Source organism: Lynx canadensis, chromosome D1, assembly GCF_007474595.2.
Source record: "Lynx canadensis isolate LIC74 chromosome D1, mLynCan4.pri.v2, whole genome shotgun sequence".
In the NCBI taxonomy this organism is placed as follows: Eukaryota; Metazoa; Chordata; class Mammalia; order Carnivora; family Felidae; genus Lynx; species Lynx canadensis.
Window position 1 is genome coordinate 63,632,519 of NC_044312.2, and position 25,303 is coordinate 63,657,821.

Genomic DNA, 25,303 nt, shown 5'->3' on the forward strand with positions numbered 1-25,303 from the left:
TCATTTAGAATATGAAAGCTATTGTATTAAAAGTCCTCTGTCTCATAGGGTTGCAGTGAAAATTCACAGCGATAAAGCAGACACACTGCTCACCAGAGCCTGATGAGGAAAAGGTTCAACAAGCTTGAGCTCTTATTACATGTGGACCCTCAAGCCTAGAGTTGATCATCCCCAAGATCTCTCCCCATTCGCCAATACCTCTCTAGGTCACTGCTACATCTCCCTGGCCTCCGGCCCTTGTTAGAGGGAAAGGCCAAGTGCAGAGATGTGATAGCCTCAGGCTAGGCCCGGGCTCCCAGTGCCATCCCCACCCCAGATGCCCCTGCGTCCAATACCCCTCCGTGCCTCCTGAGGTGTCCACAATGTATAGGGTGCCTTGCAATCACCCCCCCCCCCATCCTGACAGCTCCCACAGAGTACAGCCGGACACTGGATACAAACTGCAGTTTATTAAGGCTCCAGAGTGAGAATTGGCACTTGGTTCTGGGCAGGGGCAGGGGTGTCAGTGGAACCCAAAGGAGCTGGGCCTGAACAGGTTGGAGGGACCTCCCCCCATCCTCCCTACCCCCCAATAAATAAAGTCTCAGCTCCACCTCAAGGTGCTGGCACAGGGCAGGAAGCCCTCACTGAGGAGAACCCAGGGCTGCTGCCTCCTTCATAATTCTCCCCACACTGGACCTGGCCCTGGGTCAGTGCCAAACAGGGCCTCTGTGGCACTGGTGCTCTGATGGGGCCAGGGTGAGATGTGGGACCTGCTGCCACTGGAGGAGTTTAGGATGGGGAGCTGGCCTCCCCCGTGGCCAATCATGGTCCGAGGCTGCCCAGGGCAGGCTCAGATGGGGCCTGCATTGGGGACACTGTGCGCATCCCAGGTCGGGGCTCAGCCTGGGCCACAGCTAGATGTGCAGCTCCGTGTCATCAGGTGGCTCCAGGCCAGACTCTTGGCTAAGTGCTGAGGCTGAGGGGCCCTGGGCCACCCCAAATGGTGAGACAACGGGTGAGCGAGCAGCCAGAGGAGACAGTGAGGGAGAGAAGCTGGGGGACATGGCAGCTGAGGATAGGGAACCTTCGTGGCTGATGGGGGAGCGGTGAGAAGCTGGTGGGAAGATGGCCCGGGTTGCAGCCGTGCTGGCTGGCTTAGGGGGCACAGACTTGGCTCCTGGGTGGGCCACAGCAGTGATGAGGGGTGGTGGGTCAATACGGGGAGCCGGGGGACATGGCCGAGCTTCATCCTTGAGCCGGGCAATCTCTGTGAAGACACTGGCCAGCGGCTGGAACTGAGGGCACCAGCTCAGCAGGTAGTCCCAGTTATAGCTGCCACGGAGCTCCTCCTCACCAGCCACAATGGCCGTCAGTGCACCTGCCACACATGGCTTGCCATCTGCTGGGAAGCCATAGTCCCCAGTGGGTGCAGGGCTCAGGCCACAGCCCCCCAGGAAGGCTGTGGCAGTGGCTGGTGGGCCCTCTTCTCGGTACAGAGTGGCTCCTGCACCTGGCAGCAGCAGCCCTGCCTTGCGGCCCTTATACCAGGTATCAGGGGCAGGTGGCTCACAGGATGTGTCACTCAGCCCGTCTGCATCCTGCTGGATGCCTGAGTCGGGGCCACGGGCAGCCAAGGAAGAAGCCACACTGGCCACACGTGGGAATTCATTGATCATGCGGATCTCGTCATCCTCTGCAGCCTCTGCTGAGCCTCTACCACTTGAGTGTGAAGGGTCCAGGGAGCCACCACGGGGGTAGGGTCCTCCAGCTCCTGGCCCACCATAGCTGGGGAGAGTCTGGTGATAGAGGTGCTCTGAGGGCGGTGGGCTGGGCGGCTCTCGGCCTAGCTTCTGCAGAGAGCCACTGGCCAGGGGCGCTGCCTGTGACATTGGACCGGGTGCTGCCTCAGCCTTGCGGCTACGGGCCCGCACCAGCCCTAGGACCAGTGCTGCTAGAGCAAGCACCACCACAACTCCCAGGGAGGCCGCCACAGCCCCCACCAACAGCAGGTTGAGGTCAGGTGCCAGGCCCAGGGCAGTATGGGTGATATCCACAGTCACAGGCACTGTGGCACTCCGGGAACCCGGCAGAGGCCCCCGTGCCACCACCTCCAGCCTCAGCTCTCGTGGTGCCTCACGTCGTGTCCGGCCTCCACTCCCAGAAGTGCCTGTCCCGCTGCCTGGTGCCCGACTGTCCACTCGAAGGTAGAGAGCACCTGTAGTCTGGTTGATACCAAAATAGGGGGAAGAGGTGGCAAGGGAATAGAGCACCAGGCCATCAGCACCTCCATCCTCATCTGTGGCCTGCACATGACCCAAGCTGTAGCCACGCCGGGCACCTTCTGGCACCTGGAAGTGGAAAGCTGGAGCCAGGAATACCGGGTCATACTCATCCTCCCCTGTCACCAGCACCGACACAGTGACCGAGGCTGAGAGATTCCCGGCGTCGGCAGCACCCACCAGCAGCTGGAAGCTTCCCGTATGCTCATAGTCGAAGGCCACTCGTGCCCTCAACTCTCCTGTTGAGCTGTTCAGTGCAAATGCTTCACGGCCCTCAGGCCCTGGCCCGGCCTCCAACAGGCTGTAGCGGAGCCTTCCGAAAGCCCCAGCATCCCCATCAATCGCATGCAGAGTGGTCACAAGAGTTCCTGGAGGCTGGTTCTCTGCCAGGCTGGTGCTGAGCAAGCTCAAAGGGAAGACTGGGCCATGGTCATTCACATCCTGGACTTCGATAGTCACTGGTGCCAGAGCGAAGTGTGTCCCAGCAGGGTCGGCAGCCTGCACTACAAGCTGATGTCGAGACTGGGTCTCACAGTCCAAGGGGTGGGCGAGTCGCAAGGCACCTGAACTCTCATCCAGCTCAAAGAGCCCAGAAGGGTCACCTGAGCTGAGCGTGAAACGCACGAGGCCATGAGGACCCGGGTCAGCGTCAGAGGCCTCCACATGCAGCAATTCAACTCCAATGGGTGTGTCCTCAGGAACTGCCATGCGGTAGGATGCTTGAGTGAAGACAGGTGGGTTGTCATTGACATCCAACACAGTGACAGTGACAGGAACAGCTGAACTGCGAGGTGGCTGGCCCCGGTCAGCTGCAGCCACAGTTAAGTTGTACTGGGTTAGGGTTTCAAAGTCTAGAGACTCAAGCAACACCAGGCAGCCCAATGCCCGGGGACCTAGTCCACCACCTTCACCAGCCTCAGCCAGCCGGGGTTCCAGCTGGAAAACTCGGCCTCGGTTGCCACTGACGATGCTATAGTCCACGGTGGCATGGGCGCGGCTTCCATCGGCATCTGTAGCCTCCAAGGTGAGCAGGGTGGAACCAGGGGGCAGATCCTCAGTCACAGCCACACGGTAGTGTGGCAATGTGAAGCTAGGGGTGTGGTCATTCTGGTCCTGCAGCTGCACATGCACTGTGGCTCGTGCTGCCCGGCCTGGCATCCCATGATCTCGAGCTTCCAGCACCACGTCTACCACTCCTGGCCCCTCATGGCCCAAGGCCATTGTTCCCACTGTTGTGAACAAGGTCCCTGAGATGAGAAGGGAATGGAGAGAAATATGCATTCAGCAGAGACTGTAGGTGAGCAGAGGGGTGATCCTTTGGGGCCTAGGAAATGGCCTTGAAACTCAGACTCCAGGGAATAGCCTGCGCTGGGAGTTTATGAAATGGTTTCCCGGATTCAGGAAATGGCTTCTAGACATGCAGTCAAGACAGGGTTTAAAATAGAGACTAAGGAGGGGAAATTTTTCTCTCTGGGTCAGGGATCCAGGAGTTAAGAATTTGGGCAAGAAATTCTAGGAATGAGGTCAAAATATGGCCCATCACAGTCAAAGATAAGGGGTCAGATCCTGGGAAGGACGTACCATTGTTGGGGTCAACACTGAAGCCCTCAGCAGGGGAAGCCAGGTGGTAGGAAATGTGACCATTGGCACCTGAATCCTGGTCAGTGGCAGAGACGGAGAGAATGGCACTGCCTGGGGGTGTGTGTTCAAGCAGTGTCACCTGAGGGGTGAAAACAAGTGTTTATGGCCAAGCTTCCCAGCTGCCCTACTGTCCACTCAGCCTATGTTCTAGAGCCTGATCCCATGAGCCCTGCTGGGCATCCATGCCAGCTTGAAGCCCATACTCAGTACTCAAACTTCCCACCTTCCTCCATTTCTGGGCACAGGATGAAGTACCTAGACACATTTCCTAGGACGTGGAAGACTGGTTTGAGACGGGACCCTCCCATCCTCAGGGGTCCATCCTCAGGTCAGTTCCAAGATCCAGCCCTCCCTCCCCCCGCTCAGACACTTCTAGCTGTGTCACTTCCTTCCAACGTGAACAACACTGGGCCCAGGTGTGGGGACATCTGGGGACATCAATACCTGGTAGAGGCTCTGCGAGAAGGCAGGTGCATTGTCATTGACATCCTCCACAAACACTGTGAGGTTAGCATGGCCCTCATGAGGCCCGTCATGTGCCAGCAGTTGCAGGTGGTAGCGGTCACGTTGCTCAAAGTCCAGGGGGCCCGTGAGTGAGAGGCGGCCTCCATAGCGACCTATGCTGAAGGGATCCTGGGGTCCAGATGGGCTCAGCACATACCACAGCACGGGTCCTGAGTCCACATCATTCCCTGTTACCTGTGCAATCTCTGAGCCCAAGAGCGTATCTGTAATACATAGGACATGTGTGTCTGGCATGGTCCCAGACACCCCTGGAGCCCCAGGGTAGGGTACAGTGCCACCCTACCACCCTTTGTACCTCTCACTTTACCCAGCCCTCACCTTCTGACACTCGGAGCTCCCAGGGCTGGGGGATGGTGGGGCGATTATCATTGGTGTCGATGACCATCACCGTCAGGGTAGCTGAGCCCACCAGGGCTGGGCTTCCTCGGTCTGTGGCCATCAGTACCAGTCTGGACACAGAGAACAAACAAGAGTGGGGCCTGGGGATAAGGGAGAACCTTGGGCAGGGCTAAGAGGACACCCGACAGGCTAGAGGTCTGGGGGACTCAGGATGTGGCCTAGGAGTTGAGGGGGGGGACAGGGCAGGGCTTGAAACTGGATGGACACAGGATGGGGTGTCAGGAGTCTACAGAGCCAGCCTTTACCGTGTTTCAGCCCATATCTCACGGTCCAGGATGGCTGTGGTAGTAATAGTGCCCGTGGCTGGGTCTACATGGAACAATCCCCGTGCTGGCTGGGATGCGGCCAGACTATAAGAGATCTGTCCACTGGGGCCTTGGTCCAGGTCATCTGCCTCCACCTGGTGGGAGGAGGAGGCTGCTGGCACTGAGCTGGCCACAGACAAGTCCGGCCAGCCCTGCCCCCCATCTTCCCATCACACCCCACACCTGCAGCAAGGGTCCCTCCAAGGGCCTGGACTCAGGCAGGAAGGCCACATAGTGGGGCCGCAGGAAGCGGGGAGCATTGTCATTGGTGTCTTGCAGGGTTAGGGTCAGCACAGAAAAGGCAAAGGCTCCCCCGCTCTCTGCTTGCAGGACCAGTCGCAGTCGTGGGCTTGCCTCGAAGTCCAGCCCCTCTGCTGAGCGAACTGTGATGGCTCCTGTGGGGGCGGCAGAAAGCATCACGGATAGCTCTTGCTTGCCCTGGAGCCTGCCTCGCTGAGGCCCTTCCTCAAGGGTAGCCCCTCCACAACCAGAGCTTTCTCAGGCCCAGGAAGCTTCCCCAGGAGCCTGTTCCCTCACAGAGCCCCTGCTCCTTCCCCTTACCTGTACTAGGCTGGATGGAGAAAGTCCCTCTCTCATTCCCACTGAGAATGCTGTAGGTGATTGGTCCATTTGAGCCCCCTGCATGGACAGCCTTGGGGGAGACAATGGGAGTCCCTGCGGAGATGATGGTATTGGTTGGACAGTGAGCACCAGACTAATGTCTCCACTAGGAGACATTTTTAGTAAGTAACCCCAGCTCATCCAGGGATACAAAGCTGGGAGACATTATTGGGGACCCACCTGGGGGTGCATTCTCACGGAGCATGGCTTCACTACTAGCCCGAGGGAAGCGGGGTCCACGCTCAGACTCTCCCTGCAGCCCAACAATGACCACACCAGTGGCAGAGCGAGCTGGACGGCCAAGGTCGGTGGCCACGATGAAGAGGACACGATCCCGGGGACCCAGGGCTACAGGGGAGCGGGCCACACGTATTTCACCGGTGTAAGAGTCCACAGTGGTGCCAGGCGGTGGTGTGCCTGCCAGCCGGTATAGGATGGAGGCATTAGCACCAGCGTCACGGTCTTCAGCTCGCAGAGTGGCCAGAGGCAGGGTTGGGGTGCTGAGGCTGGGGCCTGGGCGGGGCAGACGCAGCCTTAGGGGACTGGTGGGGAAGGTGGGTGCGTGGTCATTGACATCACGGACTGTGATGGTGACAGGTACCGTGGTGCTCAGGGGCCCAGCTGCTGCACCATCCACTGCACTCACAGAAAAGGCATAGCTGGGACACTGTTCTCTGTCTAGAACTGTGGCTGTGCGCAATTCCCCAGAGCTGGGCTCCAGCAGAAAGGCTCCTGCTGCACCTGTACCCAGGTAGTAGGTCACACGGCCATTGGCCCCAGCATCAGGGTCATGAGCCTGTAGCTGCAGCAACAGGGTCCCTGCAGGTGCATCCTCAGGCACCTCCACAGAGTAGGCAGGCACAGGGAAGGCTGGAGCATGATCATTGGCATCCAGCACGGTCACTGTCACAAGTAGAGTGGCACTGAGAGCTGGCTGGCCTCCATCCCGGGCCTCTATCTGCAGCTGGAATGCTGGCTCCACCTCTCGGTCTAGTGGCCTCATGGTGCCAAATTCCCCAGAAGCTAGGTCTAGGATGAAGGCTCCTGATGGGTCCCCATCTGCAGAGAAGTACATGTGCATATAAACGTGTGAGTCCATGGGAATGGGGGTGATTTACAGGCAACAGCAAATAGGACAGAGTGGTGGGGAGAGAAACTGGGAGAAAGGCAGAGAAAAGAACCACAGAAGATAAAGGAAGATATGCTAAAGCAACCCTTCTCAGAGTGTGTTTGGAGACTCCTTCCAGGGAATATATAAGATCAAACTAGTTTCATATCAATACTAAGACATTATATGCCTTTTAAATTCTTAGTATTTCACAAGTGTACAGTGGAATCCAAATACTACATGACATGTGATGACATCACTTGGATAGTTAATGGAATGTGTGCTTATGATTCTTACATCTTCTAGAGTATAGGCAAAAAGTTTAGAACATAAACATGTTTTCAGAGACTCAATTCGGTTTTTGCTGGCTTACCTTTAGTTACACCTGCTATAATCTTCGCAATCTCATTGCTGTCCAGCAAATTATTTGAACCTCTAATACTTCTTTGTACTTATGCAGAAATATGGCAAGCAGTACTTCACTGGCTTGTTTTACAGTAACATTTTAAAATTTTTCTCAAAAAATAAAAATAAAAAACAAAAAATGGGGTGCCTGGGTGGCTCAGTCAGGTAAGCATCTGATTCTTGATTTTGGCTCAGGTCATGATCTCACAGTGAGTTTGAGCCCTGCATCATTCTCTGTGCTCACAGTGCAGAGTCTGCTTGGGATTCTGTCTCTCCTTCTCTCTCTGCCCCTCCCCTGTGCGTGCGCTCTCCCTCTCTCTCAAAATAAATAAACTTTAAAAAAATAATAAAAAATGGTTCTTAGCTTTAATGTCTAGTATAAAAAGTATTTATGTAATGTGTTTATTATAAATATGTATTTATGTATGTATTCATATATATATGTATAATAACGTATCACATTATTATATCAATAAATATTGATATCACACAAACAAAAATGCTTAGAATTCTCAAAAACTAAGAATATTAAGAGTTACTGAAAGGAAAAATTTTGAGAACAAGTGCTCTACAGAGACAAGAAAAAAAAAGAAACAGGAAAATAAAGACAGAGACACAAAGGGAGATAAAGAACTGAAGAGGCATAGAAAGAGACACTCAGAAACACATATATACATGAATGAAAAAGTAGGAGACAGAGAAGGGAAAGGAAACCCAGACACACTGTGGCTGACATAAGCCAACAAGGAGTAGAACTGGGCAAGTGGGTGCTGGATGTGTGGGTGTGGGACAGTTCTCACCCAGGATGCGGTACTGCAGCTGCCCGTTGGCTCCCACATCTGGGTCAGAGGCCCGCAGCACAGTAAGGGTCTGGGGGTCCTGGCCCTCGGGCACCTCCAGGGAGAGGTGGGCACTCCCAAAGGTTGGGGCATGGTCATTCTCATCCTCCACGGCCACCCGCACTGTGACATGGGTCAAGAGTGGGGGCGAGCCCCTGTCTCGGGCATACACTGTGGGGAAGCAAAATCAATGAGATCTAGCCTGCTCCCATCCCATGGAGAAACCCATACCACACATTGTTCACACATGTTCACCAGGTGTATATATGAGCCAGAAAATATCCATCTCTCCACACTCCGCAAGCACATGGGTGCCTACACATATACATGTACACATAAATATACAAGTCAGAAGATGTTTTTTTCCTTCTAATCTCCCAAACTTAGTGCATGCAAGATGTATCTTGGATGGGTAGTAGTGTGACAGAAAAGGCACTAAGTGAGATATCAAAAACGTGGGTTCAAGTCCCAGTTCTACCACTTCCAAGCTGTGTTAGCTTGCACAAGTCACCTAACCTCTCTGGTACAATCAATAGGTTTCTCTGTTAAATGGCCACAGTATAATCTGAGGGAATCCTAAAGAGCACAGCTGTGACATTATGTATTTGAGACTTCGTGTGATGACAACGGGGACAGTCTAGTAGTCAGATCACCTCGCAATCTGCCCCAAGATGATCCAAAAATATAACAAGCTGTGCTGTAATAGGTGGAAGCTTCTAGAAGGTACTTTGGAGCATCTACCCATGTAACACTGGCTGTTTATAACACCTCAGGCTTTTGGGGTCCTGTCAGTGTGTACCTGTTAAGTTGATCTCCTCCTGTTCTTCCCGGTCCAGGGCCCGAAGAGTTGTGAGAACTCCAGTCTCTGGGTCCAGGGAGAAGCTTTCACCAGAGATGCCTCCGTAAGTCACTTGCCCATTGGCCCCTGAAGAAGGGCAGCAAGGAGGGGGGTCAGCGGGTAAATACACCTTTTCCTTCCAGGTGTACCTCTCTCCACTCATCCCCTCAGGTCTTACCCAGGTCTGGGTCGGTCGCCCGCAGAGTGAGCAGAGAAGTGCCAGGCGGGCTGTTCTCACGCAAGAGGACGCTGTACTCTTGCTGCTGGAAAGCGGGTGCCTCATCGTTGACGTCAGCAACACTGACAGTCAGGAGCTGCGTGGCTGAGCGCGGAGGGGAGCCGTGGTCGGAGGCCACCACCGTCAGTACGTGCTCAGCTCGCTGTTCGCGGTCCAGGGACCGCACCACCGACAGCGCTCCTAGGTGAGCGGGTAGGGCAGGTTGGAAGTAAACCTCAACATTCCCTCCAAATCAGCACCCTCCCTCGTCCCAATCTCTGCGCCCAACTCACCGGTGCTGGAATGTAGCCGGAAGTAGCCGTCCCCACCAGCTGCCAGGCGATAGGACACGCGTGCGGCCTCGCCCAGGTCCGGGTCCCGCGCTACCACGTGCAGCGCCACGGGCCCGGGCGGCTGATCCTCGGGGATGCGCACTCGTGAAGGGGAGGCGAACACCGGCGCGTTGTCATTCTCATCCGTGACAAAGACGCGCGCAGAAACGCGCGCTGCGCGGCGGCGGCTGGCGTTGGCGGGCCTGTCGGTGGCTTCCACGAGCAGCAGCAGGGCAGGTGTGGTCTCCCGGTCCAAGCCTCGCGGTGCGCTGAGCGCCCCGGTGCGCGCGTCCAAGCGCAGCGCAGGCACAGGCGGCTCCTGGCGCAGCAGACGGTAGCGAACATCGCTGTTAGGGCCCGGGCCGTCGGCGTCCGAGGCGCGGAAGGTGTACAGCGCCGCGCCAGGATCCGGGTTCTCCGGCAGCGCCAGCGCCAGCGGGTCGCGCGCAAAGGCTGGCGCGTGCTCGTTCTCGTCCTGCACGCGCACCTGCACGCGCAGCAGCCGCGCGCCCGCGCCTCCCGGGCCCTCAGCGCGCACAGTGAGAGCGCGCCACGCCGGGCCTGCCTCAAAGTCCAGGGGCCGGGCCAAGTACAAGCGCCCTGAGGCCGCGTCCAGCGCGAAGGTGCCCTCCGGGTCGGCGCCGCCCACCAGAGTGTAGGTGAGTGCGCCCACCCCCGCCAGCTCTGGCGACGCCACGGAACCCAACAGGGATCCGGGCTGCATCCCCTCCGCTGCTGTCACCGTCAGCACGACGGGCACCGGAGCCGCTGGGTCTGGCTCTGATGGATCCGGTGGGGGCTCAGCCGAGCGAACTGATGGAAGCACCTGTTGTGGACAGAGGAGGAAGGACAGAATCAAGGGGAGCCAAGTTAAAGGGGTCTGGGCTGGCCTGCTGGGTAGCTGGTAGGGCAGTAGGAGTAGACTGACTAGAGGGCACAAGGACTCCATGAAAGCGTGGCTCTTGGAGGGAGCTCATAGTGGTGGCCAAGGAGAAGTAAACAGATTTAAGGAAGAGCAGCCTTACTTGCACCAGCAGCTGGAGGCTGGAGCTCCTAGGGGGGCTGCCTTGGTCGTGAGCGCTCAAAGTCAGCACATAGTGCGGCCGCTCTGCTCGGATCAGGGGTGCAGCAGTGAGCAGCTCCCCCAAGTGAGGGTGCAGAGAGAAGAGCTCTGAGCCAGGACCTGGGGACAGGTATACAAAGGGTGAGGGCATGAGTCCCAGAGCTGGGGAGGTCATGCCATCACCCACCAACTCCCTTCTCTCCACGTCTCCCCCATCATACCAGTTAGTGTGTACAGGATGGTGCCATTCTCCCCCTCGTCTGGATCTTTGGCCTGCAGAGTCGTCACCAGTGTTCCTGGAGGCACTCGATCTGGTACCTGTGGGGACACACAGTTCACCTACAGCTGTGTCCTTCCTTGTGTTCTTGAGTCAAGTTTCCCTCACCTGAGACATCTCAGAGTCAAGTTCCCCTCACCTGAATGCAGGCAGAGCCCCTTTTCTGCTCTCACACCTGTTCCAAGAGCCAGTCTCTCTGATCTACACCTACAGCTCTGTGGGGAGATGACCCCCCACCCCATTGCCTCTCACACTTCTTCAGGGCAGGGTCCTGCCACTTCACATACCTGTATAGGGAGGCCGCCGCCAGCAGCCCCTGAAGCCTGCAGGAAGGTAGGGCTATTGTCGTTGAGGTCGAGCACTGCGATGTGCACGGTGCCTGTGGTACTACGGGGTGGGTTCCCCCCGTCCTGCACCTGCACCAGGAGCTGGTAGCTGCTCTGCCGCTCTCGGTCCAGGGTTTGGAGTGTGGTCATTTCTCCTGGGAGTGCAGGATAAGGGTCATGTATGGGCACAGCCTGAGGCCTGCAGCTGAGAAGCTGGGGTTTAGGGAGTGTGGGAGGGAATGCCAGGGTGAAAGTCCAGGCTGAGTCCTGGTCCTCTTGGCAGGGGTCTGGGAATTCTGTCTGGGTATTCACCAGTCTGAGGATGAGGCTATGAGATCTCAGAATTTGGGCCCCAGTGCTCACCAGTCTGGGGGTGGATGCGGAAGGCCTTGCTGTCTTCTGACAGCTGTCGCAGGCTGTAGGTCAGACGTCCGTTGGGTCCTGAGTCTCGGTCAGTGGCAAAGACCCGGCCCACGCTGGTCCCTGGGGGCTGGTTCTCAGCCACAGCCAGGAAGGTGGGCTCCTCAGACAAGCGGGGACTGTGGTCATTCTGGTTGAGGATGCTGACCCTCACGGTGGCTGTGCCTGTCTGCTGCCCCAACTCAGCTTTGGACCCAGACACTGCCATTACCTTCAGTGTGTACAACTCCTGGGCCTCACGGTCCAGTGCTGCTCGCACCCATAGCCAACCACTCTGTGGTTCCAGGCCAAAGGGGCTGCTTGGCCCATCTGCTGCAAGGTGATAAGTGATGGGGCCCCCATCTGGTGCTTGAGCTTGCACTTGCAGGACCTGAGTTCCAGGGGTGGTGCCTGAGGGCAGGTCCACACGGTAGATGGGGCTGTCAAAATGAGGAGCCAGCCCACGGGTCGCCGAGTCTTGTACCACTACCCGTAGTCGGAAGTGGCTGGTGCGGGGTGGGGAGCCTCCATCCCGGGCCTCCAGCTCCAGCTCATGCGCTGGCCCCCCTGGAGGCCCCAGAGGTCTCATAAGCCGTACATGGCCTGTCGTGGGGTCCACAGTGAAGGCCCCACCACCCCCAGCTAGCAGGGTAAAGGTGACTCGACCGTTAACACCTGCATCAGGGTCCAGAGCCCGAAGTGTATAGATGGGGGTCCCTGGGGCAGTGCTTGGTGGCAGCAACACTGTGTCTTCAGGTGCAGGGAAGGCAGGGGAGTTGTCATTCACATCATCCAGCAGCACACGCACCCGAGCCATTGAAAAAGCTGGGGGCACTCCACTGCCTGCCCGCACCTCCAGCTCCAGCACCGGTCCCAGCAGCTCCCGGTCCAGAGGGCGAAGTGTTTGTAACAGCCCCGAGGCCCCATCTAAAGAGAAGAGTCCTCGGGGATCCCCACCTGATAAGGCAAGGGTCACAGACCCCAAGCGACCTGAGGAGAGGAGAGAGGAGTCAGGAAAGAGATGGGACGCATCTAACGAGTTGGGGCCCAGACTCTGATCCCAAGGAGGGAGAAGCACTGTCCACACCTGTGTCTTTCAAACTACTGGGACATTCATGTGCCTGGGGATGAAGCAGAGGGCCTGCACTGTGTCCAGGGAGGTGCTGGGGTTGTAACCTGCGTGTTATCTGTGCTGTGATACTCTAGGGTACTTTGAGATGGGTTATGGTGGTGTGTCTGGGTACAGCACCAAATGGGTATAATGATAAATGATACCTGGTGGGTTGTGTGCCTGGACTACACCGACACTGGTGCCTGGCGCCACATCCTCTGGCACGGAAAAGACATACTGTAGTTGCTCAAATACAGGTGGTACAGGGGTTCCAGGCACAATGCTGATGTTGACTCGGGCACTGGGCTCTGCCTGCAGGCCACCTCCATCCTGGGCCCCAATCTCCAGCTGCACCACAGCGTTGGCCCGTCTGGCCAAGGGCCAGGCTACTGTCAACAGCCCTGGGAGAAGGGATAGAAGCACTGACGTATAAGGAAACAGAATAGAAGTAAAAAGGTTATGGGAGAGGGGGCAATACTTCATGTAAGCAGGTGGGGAGAGGGGTCCGGGGGCAAGGCCTGGGAATCGGAGGATCCTCACCTGAGTGCTCGTCCAAGGCAAAGAGTGGGGGATTATTGCCAGCCAGGATGTAGTAGGAGAGTCGCCCATGGGGCCCCTGATCAGGGTCATGGGCACGCACCCTCAGCACAGCTGTGCCTGGTGTACTCTGGGCACTCAGACTGGCAGCATACTCCCGTGGATAAAACTGAGGTGGGTTGTCATTCTCGTCTGACACAAACACCTTCACGTATACCATGGACTTGAGGCCTCCCTAGGGAGACATGCAGCCATAAGTCAGGTGGACCTTGTCTGGCTCTGGTGAATGCCCTATTCCAACACCCAGACTGCCCATGGTCTGCCCACTCACCCCATCCACAGCTGTCACTGTGAAGTCGAAGCTCGAGGGCCCCTGGTCTCGGTCTAGGATCCGGGTCGTGCACACATCACCACTCTGGGCATCAATGCGGAATGGGGGAGACCCTGAGGCCCCAAGTCCAGCACCCAAGGAATAGGAGAGGAGGCCAAATGGGCCACTGTCTGCATCTGTGGCTGTCACCTGGGGAGAGGCTGGGGTGAGTGATGTCCATCTTGTTGACCAGAAGAGCCAGAGTTAAGTGGCAATTAGAAGAAGCAGGCCCTGGGCCAGCTGGGAGCCAGGGTCTTTGGATGGTGGACACATACAGGGGACTAATAGGACATGGGCCAAAACCCAACTACATCTCAAACCTCACCACCTGGTTTAGGTTCCTGTGAGCCTCTGATCACAACATTTTTGTCAGCTTGTCAATACATAGCCTTGTTTTATGCATGTTTCTGTTTAAAGACACCTATGTAACATATATTGTTGATTCATTAACACTGAATTCATGGCCAATGGCACTATAAATCATATCTGAATGAAGCTTATCTAACATACTAATTTTCTTCATAAGGCACATCACAGCCCTCCTGTGCTTAGGAACACCAGACAGCACTTCAGCACTACACTTGGGGACCATTTTAAACAGCAAAATCACCAAACAAAGAGGACAAAAATGCAAAAAATGTGGCACCAAATAGACCACAAAAAGGACCCTTGTTTACAGTATGAGCTGAAATATGAAGGCAGAGCATTGCTTGGAATGTGCACATCAGGCCACTTAAATTTTTCATCATTCTGCACATGTCCAGAAATGTCTGCAAAAGCTCCATAAGTATTGTTTTGGGGGTTAGAAATAAATTTTAGAGAGTCTGCAAATTCACAAATGCAGAATCTGCAAATGATGAGGTCAAACTGCACTGACAAAGGAGAGTGCTTGGGCTATGACTGCAAATTCCAGGTGGGTCACAGGGAGTTAATAACCATCACCAAGTCTCATAATCACTCTGAGCAGAGAACTAACTGACCGATGCACCTACTGGGACTGATGTTCTAGCCCTGCATTTTCTGGAGTTTGGCCATTCCAGAGCAGGGTTTGATTGATACTGGAATCTAATCGCTGGAGGGATTGGGGTCTGCTCTGTGGATTTATGGATGTGACTCACGCACCTGTGGCATCCACTGCCTCTCAAGCTAACCTTGTTGGAAGTGAGAGAGGGAGAATTGCAAGTCCATGGGGCATCAAGGGCATTATGTCCAGGAGGCTCCACAAAACCAAGAAGTAGGGGAAGGCTTTCCTGGTTAATTCTTGGGCATCTCCTAGACTGGCTCAGGAAAAGGTAAACTATTGGACACCAATGTCAGGAGCCTCTGAACATTTCAGAAGCAGAGCAGCAGGAGACACCATTCCAAAAGCTTCTGAGCCTAGGACAGGGCCAGGCACACAGTAGGTACTCTATATATATTTGTTGAATGAGCAAACAGATATTCTGATTGCCCTTACAACAAAAACCTCCTTCAAACTAAGTTTTATACATTGGGTGCACATTAGACCCCCAACAGTGTGTTAGCTGGTGTTGACTGCTGTAGCCTGTGACAAAGTATTCTCTGTGTGTACAAGGGTCTTAGGGTCACGGTATGCTGTAAGAGGAAGCTGGAGAGTTCCCTTTTCGTAGCCAGAAAATGCTCCTCAGAAAGGAGGCTAGCCAAGGACTTCTGATTGTTGCCCAGGCCCTTGACAGAAGTGATTTGTGGCACTGTTTACCCTCCAGAGAGACCCTGCCATGGCTGAACCCTGGAAAACAGCTCCTGCTCTAACTCTTTACTGTGGCTGTGGGCCCAGATATCCCAGGAGACAAACATCCCCCTGCATCAATCCAGGCGGGCTGCAGCACAGCTGCTGCATCATCTCCAGAAGCTGTTAAAGACCTTTGCCCTCTGACTCCCTGCAGGAAGAAAGCAATAAATAGTGGTCAGGGGAAGTTGTCAGGAAGTGACCCCAAAAGGCATACAGGCCACTGACTGGAAATGACCAAGGCAGAAGTGAATTTCCCAGCCTGTGCAGCTCCAGCTCAGAGGCTCCACTGCAAATGCAGTTTCTCTTCTCAGCAGGCGCTCAGCCCTGCGTCCCAGCCCAACCTTGGTCAGTCCCCTCTCCCACTTAGCTCTCCTTTAATCCCCACCCGCCCTTAGCTCTCATCGAATGCACTACTTCAAGGAGGAAGTAAACACCCTTATCTGTGAATTTTCTGAAGTTCCTACCAGACCACAAACTTACTGCATCCACCCCACCCTGACCTCCCTCCCAGGTGTCTCCCACTTCTCCTTCTGCTGCCTCCCCCTCCACAGACTCCTCCGCCTCCCCTTTCCCTGACTGTTCTCACACATTTGCTCCCTGGGATCTCTCCCTGGCCTTCTCACTCGACATGCTCCCTCAGGACCTTCTCTTCCATTTCTGTGGCTTTGACCATCATCTGCACTTTGACCTGGACCACTCTTCTGAGCTCCAAACCTGCACATCAATGCCTGCTCAATATCTCCACTTGGATGTCCCAAGTGACACCTTAAATCCAATGTGTCTAAAACTAAACTCATGATCATTCCAACCCCTCTCTAATGACTCTTCCATCCAGGCAGTTGCTCAAGCCAGAAATCTGTTCTTCCCTTTTTCTCTCCCGGTATATCAATCAACTAGGGACTAAGTAAATCCTCATTATCTCTCCTATTTGTCTAATCCTCTCCATCACCATTATCACTGTCCTGATTTAGGCCTGAGCCATCTCTCCCCTGGACTATTGTGATTCCCTTCTCATAGGTGCCTGAGCCTCCAATCCATCTTCTACACCAGGACTTCTCATCCTTGGCACAACTGGCATTTTGGATCAGATAATCCTTTGTTGTGTGCTGTCCTGTGCATTACAGGATGTTTGACAGCATCCCTGGCCTCTGTGCGCTAGATGTCAGTAGCATCACACCACTTGTGACATTCATGTGTCAGAATGAAATGTCTGTAGACATAGCCTGATGTCCCCTCCAGAGGGCAAAATCATGCCCAGTTGTGAACCGCTGTTCTATACTGACTACCAAAAGCATCTTTTGAGAAAGCAAATATGATCATATTACCCTTCCACTTGAAAATCTTTAATGTTCTCCAAAGAAAAGTGCTCAAACCCTTTGGCTTGGCTTGACTCCTCACTGTCTGGCCTACCTGCACAGTCTCCCTCCCAGTCTCCCATCCCAAACCTTAACCTCCAGAGGCACTGAGCCACTTGTAGGCCCCTGAACAAGTCAGGCTCTCCCACTGCTCTGTGCATGTGTGTCACTTGTGCCTGGACCACCGCCCTACACTCCCCACTGTCTGGTCTCTTCACCAACTGCTGCTCATCCTGTAAGTCTGAGCTTGAGGCTCACCTCTTTTGGGATGCATTCATACTGCCTGTCTACCTCACATAAGACCCCATCATGGAGGTTTTCTTATTGCAGTACAACTACTTCTTTGCACATGAATCTCCACTCTAGACTATAAACTCCATGAAGCAGGGGGCAGGGTGAATGACTCATTCATGACTGTATTCTGTGTCCCTAATGCAATGACTTGCACATGGTAGATATTTGATAAATGTATATTGAGTGAATTGAATATTAAGACTTCTTGTCTTAATATTCAGATATGAACAGGTATGAACACTCTGTGATCATTTTTAACTCCCACCTCCCTATAGTTATGAATAGTAAAAACTCCAGGAAACCCCTTGGAGAGTTACCCTCTAGCTTCAGGCACTAATGAGGAGGAAAAAGTTTGGAAGTCATCACCCATTGGTCCGAGGCCAAGAGGGAGAGTAAACACATGGGAGAGTGGGTGAGAGCTGGATAGCAGCAGGCAGGCAAATACCCAGAGTCTGGCCAGAGGCAAGGCGTCAGCTGGATCTAGGCACTGGCCTGAAGTCTAGGCCCTGAGAAGATGCGCAAGGGTCTGGTGGACTTCTGAGATGTAAAGACTTCAAGCACTAGTCTCCTAAGAGGCCTTGCTACCTCCTGTTTCCTCTCTTGCATACTCCATATTCCATGATGCAGCCAAAGCAATTGTTTCAAAAGGCGTACCAGATTTGCTTACAGCCCCTCTTTGGCCCCCTGTGATTTTTAAAACAAAGTCAAAGCTTGCAATCTGGTCCCTGTCTACTATTTTGTCTCATCTCTCTGCAACTCTTATCAGCATAGTTGGGGCCAACCTGAACAATGCAGTCACCTGAACACGTCACAGTGTTCTGCGGCTCTCTCTGTAGGCCTGGAATTCACAGCCACATACTCTGTATGATCCATTCGGCCAAGTCTCACTGGTTCTTCAAAGGCCCCTTCCTCTGGGCTTCCACAGCACCTCATATGCCATCTGACACAGCACTAGTTACTAGTGTGTCTCCCTATCTAGACTGGGACCTGCCTGGGAACAAGACCGTGCTCTTTCTTTCTTCCTTGGGACCAGCACAGTGCCAAGCTTATAGCGGGTTAATTCTTGAATATGTCACCTACACACTGATCTAATCCATCCTTCACCCTTAAAGCAAGTTAGCTCCCTAAAAACACAATCTGTAGGAAGGAAGGAGGGAGGGAGGGATGAAGAGGATTTTTAGGGTGGTGAAACTACTCTGCATTAATACCATAATGCATGTTGTTATATATGTCCATTATATACACATATACATTATACATTTGTCCAAACAAATACAGTGTACAACACCAGGAGTGAACCCTAATGTAAACCATTTTTGGGGATTTGGGGTGATAATGTGTCAATGTACGTTCATCAGTTGTAACAAATGAACCACTCTGGTCGGGGAGGGTATATGAATGGGGACAGAGAGTATATTTGAAATCTTTGCTCTCAACTCAGTTTTGCTGTGGATCTAAAATTGCTCCCAAAAAGTAGTCTTTAAAAAACAAAAACAATGGGGCCTGTGTGGCTCAGTCAGTTAAGTATCGACTCTTGGTTTCAGCTCAGGTCATGATCTCATGGTACATGGATTCAAGCCCCCTGTCGGGCTCTGCACTGATAGTGTGGAATCCCTGTTTGGGATTCTCTCTCTCTCTCTCTCTCGCCCCCTCTCTCTCTCTCTCTCTTCTCCTTCCCTGATCTCTCTCTCTCTCTCTCTCTCTCTCAAAACAAATAAAAAAATATTAAAAAAAAACCAATATGATCACACCCTCTTCTGGCTCAAAGAAGTTCAGTGACCTCCTTTGCCTTCCAAGTAAAGTCCTAATCTTACCTCACGGCTTGGTGTCCAAGGACTTCTGCAATCTGGCCTTGGCCTGCCTCTTTAGTTTCATGCCCCCTCTGTCTCCTCCAGGCCTGACTCACAAGCACTCTATGGCTTCCAGAATCTGTCCAGGGCTCTCACCTCCTCCTCTGAGAGGCCTTCCTGCTCTGGATATTGGGATCTTATTAATACTTCTTGTTATCTTGTGACTGAGCCCAAATGTCTCATCAAGGCTCAGCTCCAGGGAGAGGGATGGGGATTTCTTCCAGCTGAGCACAGCACTGGACAAGGGCTCCATAAATACTGGCATCCCCTTAGGGGAACAGGAACCACATGGGTGTACAGAATCTCCATCTCTGCCTTTCAGAACAGCTTTGAGATTTGATAGAGTTTCTCTCACCTCTTGACACCACAGGACACTTTTTCTCTTGATCCAATCTTAATTCTCTCAACTGCCTCACCTGGCCCAGCTCTCAAACCCTGCTTTCTCATCTTGTCGTTAGCCCTCACACTCTGCACAGACTTTGGAGCTCACAGGATAGGACCAAACCCTCTGACATAAGTCACCATAAACAGATGCACCTGCAAGGCTTGGTTTCTGTTCTGAGGTCCCCTGTGACCCTTTCATCCATTCCTGCACACAGCAACATCCCGCTGTGTGCGGGACTTACCCACCTGCAGGAAACAGGTTCCAGGCTGGGTGCCCTCAGGCAGTGAGGCATTGTAGAAAGTCCTCTGGAACTGGGGCTCGTTATCATTCACATCTTGCAGGGCCACACTGACTGTGGCGGAGGAGGCGAGAGGAGGCAAGCCCCCATCTGTGGCCACCACAATCAGCTGTGGCTGAGGTTCCAATTCATAGTCCAGCGAGGCAGCCGTGGTAATAATGCCTGATGTGGGGTCGATGGAGAACCAGCGGGTGTGAGCTCCAGGGGCCAGGCTATAGGTGACCTGACCATTAGTGCCCTGATCAGGATCCCGGGCTGTCACACGCACCACAAAGCTGCCAGGCAGTGCAACTTCAGGAAGGGGCTCAGGTCGGTAGAGCTGACGGTCAAAGGTAGGTGCATTATCATTGACATCAGTGACATGCAGCACAAAGGTAGCCTCGGCCCGCAGTGGGGGTGAGCCTGAGTCTGTGGCAGTAACCCGCAAGTTATAGGCATCCCTCTCCTCCCGATCCAGCTGCCTAGCTACGCACACCAGGTAGATGACACTGTCCTGAGTGCTTAGGGCAAAATGGCCCTCTCCACCCTCCAGGGAAACATTGACATGAGCAAAGTCACCATCATCTGGGTCTGACACAGAGATGCGAGCAACGAGCTGGCCAGGTGGGGCAGCCTCAGACACTCGTGGGGAGCCATCTGCACTCAGGAAGATGACAGTCATGGAGGGCTGATTGTCATTGGCATCTCGCACGTGCACAGTCACAAAGGCTGAGCCCAGCTCAGGGTGAGCCCCGCCATCCCGCGCCTGCACCACCAGTTCATGGACCCGCCGTTGCTCAAAGTCCAGTGGCCGCTCCAGCCGCAGCAGTCCTGTGTGTGCATCAATGGAGAAGGGTCCATCACCCTCGCTCTGCCTCCGGTTGATCTCATAAGTCACAGCCCCATTGGCACCAGCATCGGCATCAGATGCATACACCTGCAAGACAGGACTGCCAGGGGCTAGGCTCTCAGACACCACAGCGTGATAGCGGCTCTGATTGAAAGCTGGGGCATGGTCATTGATGTCCAGCAGTGTCACATCCAGCAGGGCCTGGGCCCTCCTTGGGGGTGAACCGCCATCATAGGCCTCCAGTTGCAGCATATAATGTGAGCGGTTCTCTCGGTCCAGCTCCCCAGTAACTACCAGTTCTGGCACTGGGGCCCCATCTGGACCAGGACGTGTCTCCAGCTGGAAGGTCTCTCCAGCCCCATCACCAGATAGTGCATAGCCCTGGGTTCCTAGGCGGCCAGCATCTGCATCACGAGCAGGCTCCAGCGGGTAGCGGGTGCCAAGAGCTGTATGCTCAGGTATCTGCAGGGCAGCCCGAGCCTGCGGGAAGGCTGGAGCATGGTCATTGATGTCAGCCACTCGCACAGTAACTTCTACGGTGGCACCATCAGGAGTCACTGCGGTGAATCGGTAGCGATCTCGCCGCTCACGATCCAAGACACGGGCTGTACGGACCACTCCACTGTGTTCATCGATGGCCAGGTCTGTGCCCACCCCGCTGCCCTCTTGGGCGGAGATGAAGTACATGGGAGGTGCTGCTGTGCCTGGTGGAAGCCCTGCACTGATGTCCCCAATCAATGTGCCTGCCGGTTGCTCCTCATCAATCTGTAGGTCCAAGCTCCCGGCCTGACCCCAGGCGCCTGACACTCTGGCTCCCAGCAGCAGCAGCAGCAGCAGTGGTAGCAGGGGGAGGTGCCTGGAGCTCTGCATGCCAGTGCAGGAAGGCGCAATGCCCGGCTCCTTCTGCATGACAGGGGCGATCCAGTTGTGACTAGGGCTCCAGCTCTGGGCCAGGCTCTGGGCCCAGCTTGATCTCAGGTTTTGGATCAGGTCCAGCTTGGGCCCTGGCTCCAGCTCGGGCTCCCTGACCTGGGAGAAAAGCAGAAGGAAAAAAGTCATGATTGGGGAGGTGGGGAATGGAATCAATGGTCCGGGGAGACTGGGACCTAAGCCACAGCAAGACTGAGGCATGTTCAGCCCTGCCGTAGGGCATTTGTGCTGTTGCACACCCATCTTGAGTCCAAGAAGTGCCTGTTTCAGAACTCCTCAGGACCCGCTCCAGTCTTTCCCTGGCAGCTTGCCATCCCACGCTAACCCTCCTCCCCCAGCAGACTGTTTTGTTCCTATTGTCCAGGTCTCAATGCCCTTGGACTCCCTTTCTTTCATCTCTGGACTTAAAAATATGGCCAATCCTTTCTTATTTTTCTTCTCATTCAGGACTAATACCTCAATAACCATGTGTTTTTGGTAACCTCACCTTCAATCATCACCTTTTGGAGACTTCTGTCAGCATTTAAATATGTTGAAGACTTTCCTATTTTATTTTATTTTATTTTATTTTATTTTATTTTATTTTATTTAATCAATTGATTATTTTAGAGAGAGAAAGAGCCCAAGCAGGGGAGAGGCACAGAGTGAGAGACACAGAGAATTTTAAGCAGGCTGGAGCCTGATGCGGGGCTCAATCCCATGACCCTGGGATCATGCCCTGAGCTGAAATCAAGAGTCGGACACTCAGCCGTGTGTTGTGCATTGTATAGGTTTGGACAAATGTATAATGTATATGTGTATAATGGACATATATAACAACATGCATTATAGTATTAACGCAGAGTAGTTTCACCACCCTAAAAATCCTCTTCATCCCTCCCTCCCTCCTTCCTTCCTACAGATTGTGTTTTTAGGGAGCTAACTTGCTTTAAGGGTGAAGGATGGATTAGATCAGTGTGTAGGTGACATATTCAAGAATTAACCCGCTATAAGCTTGGCACTGTGCTGGTCCCAAGGAAGAAAGAAAGAGCACGGTCTTGTTCCCAGGCAGGTCCCAGTCTAGATAGGGAGACACACTAGTAACTAGTGCTGTGTCAGATGGCATATGAGGTGCTGTGGAAGCCCAGAGGAAGGGGCCTTTGAAGAACCAGTGAGACTTGGCCGAATGGATCATACAGAGTATGTGGCTGTGGATTCCAGGCCTACAGGGAGAGCTGCAGAACACCGTATCCCTAACCTTCACCTCAAGCTGATTTTCTTCCTTCACTCTCCTTCCTGTGAACAGTACAACCACTCAGCAGCTCTTCTTGCTTCTTTGCTTTTTTTCAGTCTGACTTCTAGTTAGTCATCAACACCTGACCATCTCAATAAGACATGTCTCAAGTCTGCTCTTTCCTCTTGCTTTGCAGCTGCTGACCTAGTCTGAACACAGTCATCTGTCCTTTTGATTCCTACAGCAGCCCCTTACTTACTGCTCCCCCTGCCTCCTGGCTTGGACCTTTTGACCCATCTCCACCTGACCAGAGCTATCCATGCAGCTTTAACCAAATCACTCCTGAAGAGAGGCTTCCATGGGTTCCCCATTACTGACGGCAAAAAACTGCTGCTCCTCTCCAGAAAAAAAAAATGCACATACACATACACGCAGACTGTGTCTGCAGTTTCAGGGAGTTCATAGGCAACCTCTAGCCCAAAAGATAAAGTACAGTGTCCTTAATATATAGCTTCCTGATCTGAGCCTGCCACCTCTCCAGTGCGCCCTACCTTTACTTTCTTCCACCACACCCTGCATCCCAACACTAAAGCCATCCCCACTCTTCGCCCTGTATGCACAGCTCTCTCGTCTTGTGATATCCTTTAAAAGTCCTCTCCAAGTGGCCATCTCCTATTCAGTCTTCAAGATCCAATTCCAATGTCCTGTCTTCTGTGGAATCTTCTATGACGTGTCTCTCCCCCTACCTGCAGAGCCCATCGTACCATCAGAGCCTCTGGGCTCTCACTGCTCTAGGTGCACACTGGCAATAAACTGCATAGCAGCCCTGAATTACAGGCTCCTTGAGGGCAGCAACTTCAGGGTCTTAGTTGGACTCTGTCCAGCATGGTTGAGCAGGCAATCAATGCTGAGTGCAAGGTCAGAGCCTTATAATTCTACACCACTACACTCAGGTGCTGACACAGACAGCATGTCCATGGACATGCCAACTCAGATGACATACACAAACACATGTGAGCCTGTGCCCCTGAGGCACCAAGGTCAGTCCTGTGGCTACAGAAGTGTGTCCTCAGGTTTTTATGTATTAGCTCTGCTTTAGGACTTCCTGTCCTCCCAAGGGAGTTTCTGACCTCTCACTTACACTTCCATTCCCCATCCCTCCCACCTGTGTGAGGCAATAAAAACAGTAGGGATTCTGAAGTTTGAGTTATTTTCCTAATCCAGATGATTCTGTGAGAATTAGAGGCAATGGAACCAAGGAGCTCAGAGCCGGGCATCTGGAAGCTGCTTTCTCAGCACCTCTCAACACCATCTCTGATGGATCCCTTCATCCTGGCTTCAGAGTTCTGGGCTGCTCTGTGTGCACTCTCCTTGGGGACTCAAGTCTGAGAAGCTCAGGGAACTGCCACATTGGATAATAGGTCGGAGGAATTCAGAACAAGGAAGTGAGTGAACATAGGTCTGACTCAGAGAGCGGAGAGGGTGAGTGCACAGGGTTGGCCCAGGGGCTCAGGTCAGGGATCTGGGCCTAGAGACTGGGTTAAGGATCAAGGGTTAAGAGTTGGTTGTATTTATTTAATCAATCAGTGGAGAAAAAGCAGTTATGGTGGATGGGGAGAGAAGATAATGGACAGTGAGGCCGATGTATTTATTACTGTATTATAATTCTGTCTCCCCACCCAGAGACAGGATGTCAGCTATGTGAGAGGCTAGGATTGTATCTTATTCACTGTTGTGTGTAGCACGGAGCATGGTACATAGTTTGTGATCAATATGTTTTCTGAATGAAAGGATGTATGAGTGGTATGAGATAAAAGCTCAGGTGAATCATCAGCCTTGAAAGAAGAGGCATTCAGGCCCAGGCAGTTGCCCCTTATCCTAACCTGTATAACCTGGGTTCCTGTCCATTGCAAACACCCCCAGTATAATCTCACAATGGGCACAGAAAGGTGCATACTCACAGTCACAGACCCATGTACAGCCAGCTACACAGACTCACATACAGATAGGCACGTTCAGCACACACTCATACATATTTGGACAGGGGCTACGTTGACATATACACAGCCAGTGCACATATGCAGATACACTCCCCCCCCACCACAGAGAAGCATGTTTTCACACACACAGATGGGCATATTCATTCCCATGGAACCTACCCCCGCCCACATACACATGCAGGCATACAAAGACACATACAGGCCTGCTTTTGTACACACAGAAAGACACTTTCTTACCAGCCTCACATGGGCAGGCATGTTCGCATGATATCCCCCCACAATATACACACGGGCACATTCACATACACATCCCAACCAGGTACACAGACAGACACACTTTCACGTGTGCAGACACACCGGCAGGCACGTGCCATACACTCGCAGACCCACCCACACACAGGCATGCTCTCGCACATGCTGCCGGGGCACTCGTGGTCAGCTCTGTGGCTGCAGCTGTGACCTTTAGGTCCCTGGGGCCTCTGTCTGGACTGTGCCTCATCACTTCCTGCTCCAGGACTTCCAGTTCCAAACTCGCACTCCAGACTCTCTCCAGAGACTGTCTCATCCTGTCTCCAACTCTCCTCTCACCATCTCCCCATCTGTCCGGTGCTTTTCAGTGCCTCTTCCCCAGGACTGGCTCCTCCTCCCTGTTCCTGTCTCTTTCCTTCTCCAGGTCTGTCCTGTCCCTTCCCCCAGATCTGGCCTCAGTAGTCCACCTGTCTCCTGCCCAGACCTGTCTTCTTTCTTCCCCCAGATCGGTCACTTGTCCTCTCCCACCAAGTTCTGCCTTGCTGCATGCCCTCAGTGTTTTGGTCCTGTTGCTCT

At 53.6% G+C, this 25,303-nt stretch overlaps 1 protein-coding gene across 1 annotated transcript; it reads right to left on the minus strand.

Annotated features, from left to right (window-relative positions):
- Nucleotides 1–434: 434 nt before the first annotated feature.
- On the minus strand, nucleotides 435–21,356 carry DCHS1 (dachsous cadherin-related 1). The gene is made up of 20 exons (XM_032595115.1): nucleotides 19,454–21,356; nucleotides 13,536–13,724; nucleotides 13,208–13,439; nucleotides 12,832–13,068; nucleotides 11,521–12,546; nucleotides 11,119–11,312; nucleotides 10,776–10,872; nucleotides 10,517–10,674; nucleotides 9,453–10,317; nucleotides 9,121–9,360; nucleotides 8,904–9,029; nucleotides 8,066–8,275; nucleotides 5,933–6,811; nucleotides 5,693–5,806; nucleotides 5,315–5,526; nucleotides 5,072–5,226; nucleotides 4,746–4,876; nucleotides 4,347–4,630; nucleotides 3,843–3,981; nucleotides 435–3,508 (listed from the first exon to the last, which is right to left on the minus strand). Exons 1-20 carry the CDS (start codon nucleotides 21,242–21,244, stop codon nucleotides 897–899), a joined length of 9,891 nt encoding a protein of 3,296 aa, XP_032451006.1. The 5' UTR covers nucleotides 21,245–21,356; the 3' UTR covers nucleotides 435–896.
- Between the last annotated feature and the right edge of the window lie 3,947 nt (nucleotides 21,357–25,303).